General features: G+C 50.6%; 1 protein-coding gene and 1 non-coding gene across 11 annotated transcripts in view; both read left to right on the plus strand.

Annotated features, from left to right (window-relative positions):
• Tnpo2 (transportin 2) overlaps positions 1-7,429 on the plus strand; it is a 23,199-nt gene extending 15,770 nt beyond the window's left edge. For 5 of the 10 annotated variants that reach the window (XM_021170826.2, XM_021170823.2, XM_021170822.2 and 2 more), the window contains exons 13-25: positions 247-472; positions 670-841; positions 1,655-1,741; positions 1,816-1,923; positions 2,006-2,164; positions 3,323-3,410; positions 3,619-3,717; positions 4,189-4,284; positions 4,543-4,648; positions 4,844-4,943; positions 5,021-5,095; positions 5,182-5,309; positions 5,394-7,429. In XM_021170826.2, the coding sequence (XP_021026485.1) occupies positions 247-472; positions 670-841; positions 1,655-1,741; positions 1,816-1,923; positions 2,006-2,164; positions 3,323-3,410; positions 3,619-3,717; positions 4,189-4,284; positions 4,543-4,648; positions 4,844-4,943; positions 5,021-5,095; positions 5,182-5,289 (1,424 nt within the window). In that variant the 3' untranslated portion in view covers positions 5,290-5,309; positions 5,394-7,429. Of the gene's footprint in view, positions 1-246; positions 473-669; positions 842-1,654; positions 1,742-1,815; positions 1,924-2,005; positions 2,165-3,322; positions 3,411-3,618; positions 3,718-4,188; positions 4,285-4,542; positions 5,096-5,181; positions 5,310-5,393 lie in introns of all 10 variants that reach the window. The other 5 variants (XM_029480508.1, XM_021170827.2, XM_021170828.2 and 2 more) reach the window with 3 other exon arrangements.
• On the plus strand, positions 518-587 carry LOC115031846. The gene has a single exon (XR_003837493.1). It is a non-coding gene; the product is annotated as a small nucleolar RNA SNORD41 (small nucleolar RNA).
• Positions 7,430-9,571: the final 2,142 nt, after the last annotated feature.

The following is a 9,571-nucleotide window of genomic DNA, read 5'->3' on the forward strand; positions in this document are numbered from 1 at the left end:
TCTTCCTCTCTTCCTCTCCCTCTCTCTCCCTCTCTCCCTCTCTCCCTCTCTCCCTCTCTCCCTCTCCCTGAGACAGGATTTCTCTGTATAGCCCTGGCTGTCCTGGAACTCACTTTGTAGACCAGGCTGGCCTTGAACTCAGAAATCTACCTGCCTCTGCCTCCTGAGTGCTGGGACTAAAGGCGTGCACCACCATGCCCGGCTCAGCCTTCTCTTAAAAGCCCTCCTGTGTCCTGGTAATTGCAGGCTGCATGCAGGGAATGGTGCCCTATCTACCTGAGCTGATCCCACACCTCATCCAGTGCCTGTCAGATAAGAAGGCTCTAGTACGCTCCATTGCCTGCTGGACGCTGAGCCGCTATGCCCACTGGGTAGTCAGCCAGCCACCTGACATGCACCTCAAGCCTCTGATGACGGAGCTGCTCAAGCGTATCTTGGATGGCAATAAGCGGGTTCAGGAGGCAGCCTGCAGGTGAGCCCTAACCCCTGACCCCTGTTCTTACAGTGGCCCTCACTCTGGGAAATGATGATGCCTGTTTTTGCTGACAAGACTCTGATGTCTGTTGTATTCGTACTGGCTGATCCTGGATACACCCTCCCTAGCTGCCTGTGGTGCTGCTCCATCCCCTAGGGTTGATGAAGCTTTTCTTCCTATCTTCTCTCCACCAGTGCATTTGCTACCCTGGAGGAGGAGGCATGCACGGAGCTGGTGCCCTACCTCAGCTATATCCTTGACACTCTCGTTTTTGCCTTTGGCAAATACCAGCATAAGAACCTGCTCATCCTCTATGATGCCATTGGCACCCTGGCCGACTCTGTGGGCCATCACCTCAATCAGCCGGTGAGATCCTAGACATACTCTGTCTCATGCTGTGTCCTTTAACATCTGGTGCCTTGGTTTGACCTGTGTTGCATGCCAAGGACATGGCCATAACCCTGTCAGGCAGGCTGAAACTCTTAGCCCTGTCCTTACTCTGCTTCCAGTCTAGTGGGATGACCAAGTCAGCTCAGTCAGTCAACGGGTTTTCCAGGGAGGGATCAAGGATTAAAAAGAGAAAAGACCATTAGACAACACTGTAGCATGATTCCAGGCAGTTCTGAGGCTGGGGCAGGTTTATTTTTTTCCTAGTCTGTTTTTATACCATTTTAATTTATACCATTTATATCATTTTCATTGCGTGCAAGGTCTAGGTTAAGGAACAAACAAGGTGATAAACACAGAGAGGCAATAAACTGCACTGTTTCTAAGGGCTTATCAGGATGACCAAGATATCTGAGCCTACTTCCCTGTCCTAGCCCAAAGTCATTCTTGCCGGAAGCCTACTTCCTTGTTCTATCCCAAAATCAGATTTCTGCCTGAACTTACTTCCCTGTCCTGGCCCAGTGTCAGATTCCTCCCTTAAGCCTACTTCCTTGTTCTGGCCAATGTCAAATTCCTGTGAAGTTTCTAGAAGCAGCCCCAGAAGCTCCCACAGTGGAAGAGATGGACAGTTAAGAGATAGCATGGCCGCTGCTGTGCTGGGTCCCAGGAGGCCCTGCCCAAGTTCCTGGGATTGGGAGGAAAGGGCATACTGATGAGATGATCGATCGGGAGCACAGATCTCATCCTTCAAGGGATAGCACTGTGTGAGTTAGGCTGCAACTCCCTCTCCAGGAATACATTCAGAAGCTGATGCCTCCACTGATCCAGAAGTGGAATGAACTCAAGGACGAAGACAAGGACCTCTTCCCCCTGCTGGAGGTGAGTGGGCTCAGGTCCTTCCCTCAGAGCCCTCCTTCCTGGCCTGGGCTTACCTTTTCCCTTTTCCCTGCTAGTGCCTATCATCTGTGGCCACTGCCCTGCAGAGTGGCTTCCTGCCCTACTGCGAGCCTGTCTACCAGCGCTGTGTTACCCTGGTACAGAAGACACTGGCCCAGGCCATGGTGAGCACCCTGGGCCTCCTGACCATATGTTCTATTGCCCAGGCCCTAGACTGCTTCCCTCATCTGTCTCATTTATATCTAGATGTATACACAACACCCCGAACAATATGAGGCCCCAGACAAAGACTTCATGATTGTTGCGTTGGACCTGCTTAGTGGCTTGGCTGAGGGCCTGGGTGGCCACGTGGAACAGCTGGTAGCTCGGAGTAACATCATGACATTGCTCTTCCAGTGTATGCAGGTGAGTGGGTATAATAAGCCACTGCCAAGTCAGGCCATACCTAAATAGGTCAAGTTTTTTTTTTTCTCCTTTTCCTTTTTCTTTTTTAAGACAGGGTTTCTCTGTATATCCTAGCTGTCCTGGAACTCACTCTGTAGATCAGGCTGGCCTCAAACTCACAAGAGATCTGCTTGTCTTTCTCCAGTGTACTGGGATTAAAAGCACGTGTTACCACTGTCCAACTAATCTCTGGTTATATAAGCAAACAAATGAATAAATGTATGTTGCGTGGTTCCTTGGGATTAACATCTGGAGTTTGCCTGCCCTCCCCCACACAGGTGTGCACTCATACCCTGCTCACACATACATAGAACAATAAAATTTTTGTCAGATAGTATAATGCAAACTGATTTGCAAAATAAAGTACAGGCATTTGTGGTGGCATAGCCTTTAATCCAAGCGCTTTAGATTTGGAGGCACGGGTGCTAATAATGACAACTGCCTGTTGTTTTAGCTTCCCAGGGAACCTGACTCCCTCTTCTAGTTTCCAAGGATACTTATAAATGTGTACACCCTCTCACCCAACATACACATGTAATTAAAGATGGAAATAAAAGGGTGCAGCTGCATAGAGGTGCCCGCGATTCAGAGCACTGGGGAAGCAGAGGCAGGTGGATTGCTGGGGTTGGTTCTCTGGCCAGCTTGTCTAGCTGAGTTCTAGTGAGCTCAGGTTCAGAAAGAAACTTCCTCAGAAATAAGATGAGGTGGCAGCTGGGGATGCACACGAGCGAGCGCCACACAGTGGGGTCTTAGCAGGAACAAGGTAGTATCTGGGTCAGCCAGGTCTATGTAGCAACCTGACTCAAAGGAAAATTAAGAGTGTATGTAATACAATTTACTTTTTGCGGTTTTGGGAGGCAGGATGGGTAGGGGTAAAACGGGGTTCTAGAGGTTTTTAAAAGTAAATGCTTACCAATGAACTCCAACCCTGTGTCCTGGGAAACAGCTGTAGTACAATAGGAGAAGGCTAGTGAAGTAAGGTCTGTTTGGTGGACAGACCTGTACCTCAGCTAGTGTTTGTGGTCATGATGTGCTCTAGGGGGACTGTGCCACCTCACATGGCTTAGATGGGAGGAGTAGGAGCAGCCCTGCCATTTCTGCCATCTTTCCCAACTCCAGGATTCCATGCCTGAGGTCCGGCAGAGCTCCTTTGCCCTTCTGGGAGACCTTACCAAAGCCTGCTTTATCCACGTCAAGCCCTGTATTGGTAAGCTACCCTGTTTGCCCCCGTCCCATGACCTCAACATTGGCCTCAAGTGATGGAGACATACCCTGGGAGGCCCATGACCAGACTGGGATGTATTCGTACTGTCTGATGGGGCTGCCCAGTCAGCTCTGGGAGCTTGGCGGGCCTCAGTGGCCTTTCTGCTCAGTCGGGGTTTTTTCCCCCCTCCCTGCTCTTTTCTTTGCATTAGCTGAGTTCATGCCTATTCTGGGCACCAACCTGAACCCTGAGTTCATCTCTGTCTGCAACAATGCTACCTGGGCCATTGGGGAGATCTGCATGCAGATGGGTGAGTGCCCCGAGAGTGGCAGACTGCCTGCCTCTTCATTGCTCTGTCTCCATCCTATTGGTCAGGGGGAAGAACATACTTTGATCTCCCTGACAGGTGAAGTCAAATAACTGAAGGGCCATTTATGATGTGGGGTAGACAGTCTGTTCCTACTGAGCGGACCATCTCATGTAATTGTTTTTCTGAAAGGTCCACTGGGATCAGTGACTTTGACCTCCTGTCCTTGGGGAAGACTGGGTGGAGTGGTCTTGTTACCTTCTGGGTAGTGACTTCAGAGACTCCTTTGGGTGGTTCTGTTGTGTGTTGGCTGTGGACTTGGTGGGGAGCATCCCGAGAAGGGTCTTGGTTCTCTCGGGTGTGGTGGCATGCCAGTCTGCATGTAACTGGGATCATGGAGTGAGGTCAGCTATGCCCAGCTGGTACTCTGTGGGTGGAGTGGGCCATGCAGGGCTCTGAATGGCTGCTCCCTAGGGGCAGAGATGCAGCCTTATGTGCAGATGGTCCTCAACAATCTGGTGGAGATCATTAACAGGCCCAACACGCCCAAGACACTGCTGGAAAACACAGGTGAGTATCAGGCCGGGGCTGAGGGGGGGCCCTTCCAGGAAGGAAGGGTGCTAAGACCTGAAATAGAATCGGGAGGGATGAAGGAAGAATATATGGATGGGAAGAGATCCAGGCTGGGTGGGGAGAACACCTCTATGGGCCAAACTCAAGGGCCCAGGATAGCCACAGGATCGTTCAGTTGGGGCCTGTGGGGCGGGGCTTGGTGCCTCCTGTCAGAGGCCCCGCCACGTACCGTCCCGGGGCCACTCGGGGTTGCAGGTCGCCTGACGAGTCCCTCTGCCATTCCAGCCATCACCATCGGCCGCCTGGGCTACGTGTGCCCGCAGGAGGTGGCACCCATGCTGCAGCAGTTCATCCGGCCTTGGTGTGTGCCTGCCTGGGTGGGACCTGATGGGGGTGGGCAGTACAGCTGTACCCTCCAGCGCCACCCCCCCATGGATGCATGTGGGAGACCTCTACCCACTGACCCCACCCTGTCCCATTCCCTCCATCCATCCTTCATCTGTGCTTGTCCAGCCCCAAGTCCATCCACTGACCTGCTGCCCTCCTCCATGGCCAGGTGCACGTCCCTTAGGAACATCCGGGACAACGAGGAGAAGGATTCTGCCTTCCGAGGCATCTGCATGATGATTGGTGTCAATCCTGGGGGTGTTGTGCAGGTCCGGGCAGCGGGGCTCAGAGGGCAGGGCGGGGGCTGGCTTGGGCGGCCCCTCACATGGGATTCGTCATGTTTCAGGACTTTATTTTCTTCTGCGATGCTGTAGCCTCCTGGGTGAGCCCGAAGGATGACCTTCGGGACATGTTTTATAAGGTGAGGCTCCTGGTGGTCTCATGGGAGTCCTGGGTAATAGACACCACATGCTTGCCCCAGCCCACTGTGACCCTGCCTCACTGCAGATCCTCCATGGCTTCAAAGACCAAGTTGGGGAGGAGAACTGGCAACAGTTCTCAGAGCAGTTCCCACCTCTGCTCAAGGAGAGGCTGGCAGCCTTCTATGGGGTCTAGGTGAACGTGGAGACCACCAGGTGAGCAGGTCTTTAAGCCCTCGGGCCGATGGGAGAGTGACAAGGAAGAAGACCCTGAACCCCCACCCTCCCTTTCCCTTGCAGGTTTTTGTCTGCGTCATCGTCGGAGGGTGTGCTGGGGAATGTGCTGCTTCCAGAAGTCACTGTGCCCTGGTCGAGGGGGGTTAGGGAGGAGTCAGTGGGACCTAAATCCAGGTGCAACCCAGTCTGTGCATCTGTCCATCTGTTGGTCCACTTGCCCCACCGGGCCTGATGAGTGGGCAGGTGGGTGGGGACTCCATTCTCATCCTACAAATAGGGAGGGGGGTGGGACTTCTTGGTGGGCAAGAGTTCTCTGGGCTCTAATCTGGGTCATCTCGAGCAGCCCACTTGGGCCAGCTATGTGGGAGGGAGGAATCCATAAGGCCTGCCGAATCCGGTGTCAGATAAGGCAAGGGAATTACAGGTGGGGAGGGGGGTTCCTTGTAGAGAAGCATACACTCACATGTACACATGTGGACACACGCATGTGCGGGCACCACAGCCAGCTAGGCTGGGCCAAACGCCCCACCATTTCCTCGACTGCATGGAGACAGTAGAATTAGTGAACCCCCAAATTATGCCTATGGCCTCTGTGTACCTTGCATCTAGAGTATAAGAAGCTTCTGCTGTTCTGCCAGACTCGGCGGCAATTGGGAGGGCTGGGAGGTTTGGGGGACCTCAGCTGGGCTCCCAGGGCCAAGGGAGGAGGGTGGTCATTTTGGGGCTGCCATCTCAGCACTGGCTCACTTGGACCTGCTCCATACACTTCCTGCCAGCTTCATGGCAGCCTCATGTAGTGTGTCCCCATCGTTGTCACATCCTAGCCAGCAGCAGAGTGGGGACCATTGGAGCAGCTGAGACTGGCTTGAGGCTACCCTGTACCTGTGCTCCAAAGGTAATTAAAGGCACAGGCCTGGGACTAGTTTTCCTTGAGAAAGCTAATAATGGTTGCCAGAGCTGCTTTCCTGGATCTCTTGAAACAGCTTTAAGGATAGTTCTTTGCTCCTGAGAACCCCATTCTCAAGAGCTGGGGTAACAGCATATGATGGTGAGAACAAAGGACGAAGTTTACTGGGTCCAGCAAGATTTGAAGGCTTGGAGGAGCAGGGTGTACCCAGGGCCTCAAACTTTGTCCCTTTTGGGACTTAGGTTTATCACAGTGTCCACTGGACTCAGACCACACCAGATTGGTACACTGACTCAAAATCTTTGAAGAAATTTGTTCGCGATGCCATTGAAGTGGGAGGGGCTTCCCGAGAGGAGAGGGGCATGATTATTTCCAGATTAGCTATGGAAATGAGTCTTGTAAGATCCCTGGGGTTTATCTTCCATCCCCTTCTTTGCTTCCTACATATTTGGGAGCCCATTATATCTTGGGCTTTGACTGGAGTTCTGCATTTTAGGGCCTGCTCCGTCATCCCTCCAAGGACTTGGACCTTTATCCCTTCCAGGCCTTGTGTCCTTTCTCAAGTAGGGTCAGGCCCTGCCTCTGTTCCCAGGGACACTTAGTGCACATTCCATAACTCAGCTACTGGTCCCCATCCCCTCCAGCCTGAAACTTGAGCAGGTCTCTGGAAGCCATTTGTAGGAAAAAAAATTTTTTTAAAGAAAAATACCATTAGCTTTCTGGTAATTCCACTTCTTAGGAGCATCCTCTGCTGGGTCTTGGGGTGTATTGATGGATTGACTATCTGATGTAGTTGTGGCCCCTCTTTGTCCAAGGGAGGGGGGGAGTTCCAACTACCTTCAGGAAACGGGAGCCTGATTCTTGTATTTCCCTTTTTTTATTTTATTTTACTTTATTTTATTTTATTATTTTTTTAAAGAAATTATTTAATTTTTTAATTTATTTTTTAGTTGGTTTTTGCACAATGAAGTTTGAGTTTCTTAACCTCCCTTGTCCGGGGCTGCTGACATGGACTGATCTTGATCTGTAGCCCTCCCTGCTGCCTTTTCCCTGAGTCTTTATTACCATCACCCCCATGGGCTCCCAGGTCTATCCATCTGTTACTGTGCTGTGCTGGGGACTAGCGCCTAGGTGGCGTGAGATTCCACTCGTGTAGAACTTTGTTGAGTAAAGGTCAGTTTCTTGTGAAACACTTGGCGTCTCATTTCCTGGTCCTTGGCTTTGGTGGTGGAGTGGTGTGGGTGGAGGTGAGTCTCTGTGTAACTCCACTGCTATGGAAGTGGTGACTGTGGATGTGACGGAGGGGAATATGTGGACTCGAAGTGCACAGAACACCTGTCCTTTTCTCCTAGCTTCTGAGGATGTGCACACACAAGTGGAGATGTACCGCTGCTCCTGGTACTCTACCTGACCGAGGCAGGAGGATGTCAAGTTTGAAAATGTGGAGATAAATAGAATTCCATTTATGAAAATTGAGGCTAGCAGTAGTCAGTTTAGCTAGATACATAGTTCTGCTTTTATTCCCAGAACTTGAAAAGTAAATTGAGTGACCAAGGAATCTCCCTCTTTTTTCATCTTTGTAAGGTGGGAAGGTGATTAGACATGGTAGGTGTCCTCCTTGACAGTTAACAACTTAGTAAAGGCCTGCCATACAGTGAACTCATTTGCAAAGCCTTACAGCAGACATAACACAACTTTGGGCCACTAGGCAGATTGGAAATTCTTTGAGATCTTAGCTGGCCAGGCTGAATGGTGGTGGTGGTGATTGCCTTTAATCCCAGTGCAGTGGGCATTAAAGTGAGGAGATAGAGGTGGGTAGATTTCTGAATTCAAGACCTTCCTGGTTGAGCTGGAGAGACAGCTCAGCGGTTAAGTGCGCTGACTGCTCTTCCAAAAGTCCTGAGTTCAAATCCCAGCAACCACATGGCAGCTCACAACCACCTGTAATGAGATCTGACGCCCTCTTCTGGTGTGTCTGAAGACAGCTATAGTGTACTCACATACATAAAATAAATAAATCTTTAAAAACAAAACAAAAAAACCCTCCCTCTACAGAGTGAGTTTCAGGATAGCCAGGGCTACACTGAGAACCCCTGTTTTGGAAAACCAAAAAAGTGCCAAATGAGACCATATGGTTATATTAGCTAATAGAAGATGGAAGCAGAATGAAATCAAAATCAGGATAAAATTGTCAGAAGAAAAGCCTTTTATGCCGGGTGTGTCTGTTCATATCTTTAGTCTCAGCATTTGGAAGCATGGTAGGGTTCAAGGGCTAGCCCGGCCTATATAGAGACCAGGTTTATATAGAGATCCAAGATAAGGCTACATAGTGATACCCTTAAAATTAATTAAAAAGAAAGATTATACCCGGACAGGACTGACTGTGGAGAGCTGTGACTCGTCTATGTGAAATTACCCTGGCCTACTACCTTTAGTCCTTAACCATTTATTGCTCACAGTTTTGCCTGACCTATTTGGGGCAACTTGAATCAGAGTTCCTAGACAATGGTCATTCGACCCCAAAATAAACTTAAGCTTGGAGCTTAACTGTTGAAGCTATTCAAGGTTGAAGACCTAAATTAGGATTGCCCACATCAATGTTGGGCCCAGGAGAGCAACTCTAGCCCGGATCCTGGTGAAGAGAGACAGATGGATCCCTGAGGCTCGCTGGCTGGCCAAGCCAGTCTAGCTGGAAGTCATTAGTCAAAGAACTGTTTCAGGATATAAGATGCCTGCCGTGAGAGTTGGCTCAGCACCTAGAGATGTTTGCTGCTGGATGACCTCGATTCCAGAGCCTATGTAAAGGTGATGGGGAACTGACTCCACAGAGTTGCCGACTGATACACGTGACCTGTGGTGCATGGGAGCACACACAACAATTTAGGACAATAAACTAAGCTGGAGATTGAAGAAGACCTCCAACCATCTCAACCGCAGGCCTCCAAATGCGTACAAAGCATAAACTCTAGGGCTGGAACAGCCGGTGGCCCATGGCTTAAAAGCACTTTAAGTGAGCGAGATAAGTGCCTTTCATCTCAGAGAGAGCAGAGGCAGGTCACCCACCGAATTAGAGGCCATCCTGGATTACTTGTCTAAAACAAAGCAGTTGGTCTTGGAGAAGATGCAAATTGGGTTTCTAGCATCCACAGGAGGCGATTGCCGACCTGTAAACCTAGCTTCAGGGGATTCCAAATAAATATAAGAGTAGAAGCTGGGTTAAAGACGTGCCCACTGGCCGGGCGGTGGTGGCGCACGCCTTTAATCCCAGCACTTGGGAGGCAGAGGCAGGCGGATTTCTGAGTTCGAGGCCAGCCTGGTCTACAAAGTGAGTTCC

The sequence above is a fragment of the Mus caroli genome, chromosome 8 (assembly GCF_900094665.2).
Source record: "Mus caroli chromosome 8, CAROLI_EIJ_v1.1, whole genome shotgun sequence".
NCBI lineage: Eukaryota > Metazoa > Chordata > Mammalia > Rodentia > Muridae > Mus > Mus caroli.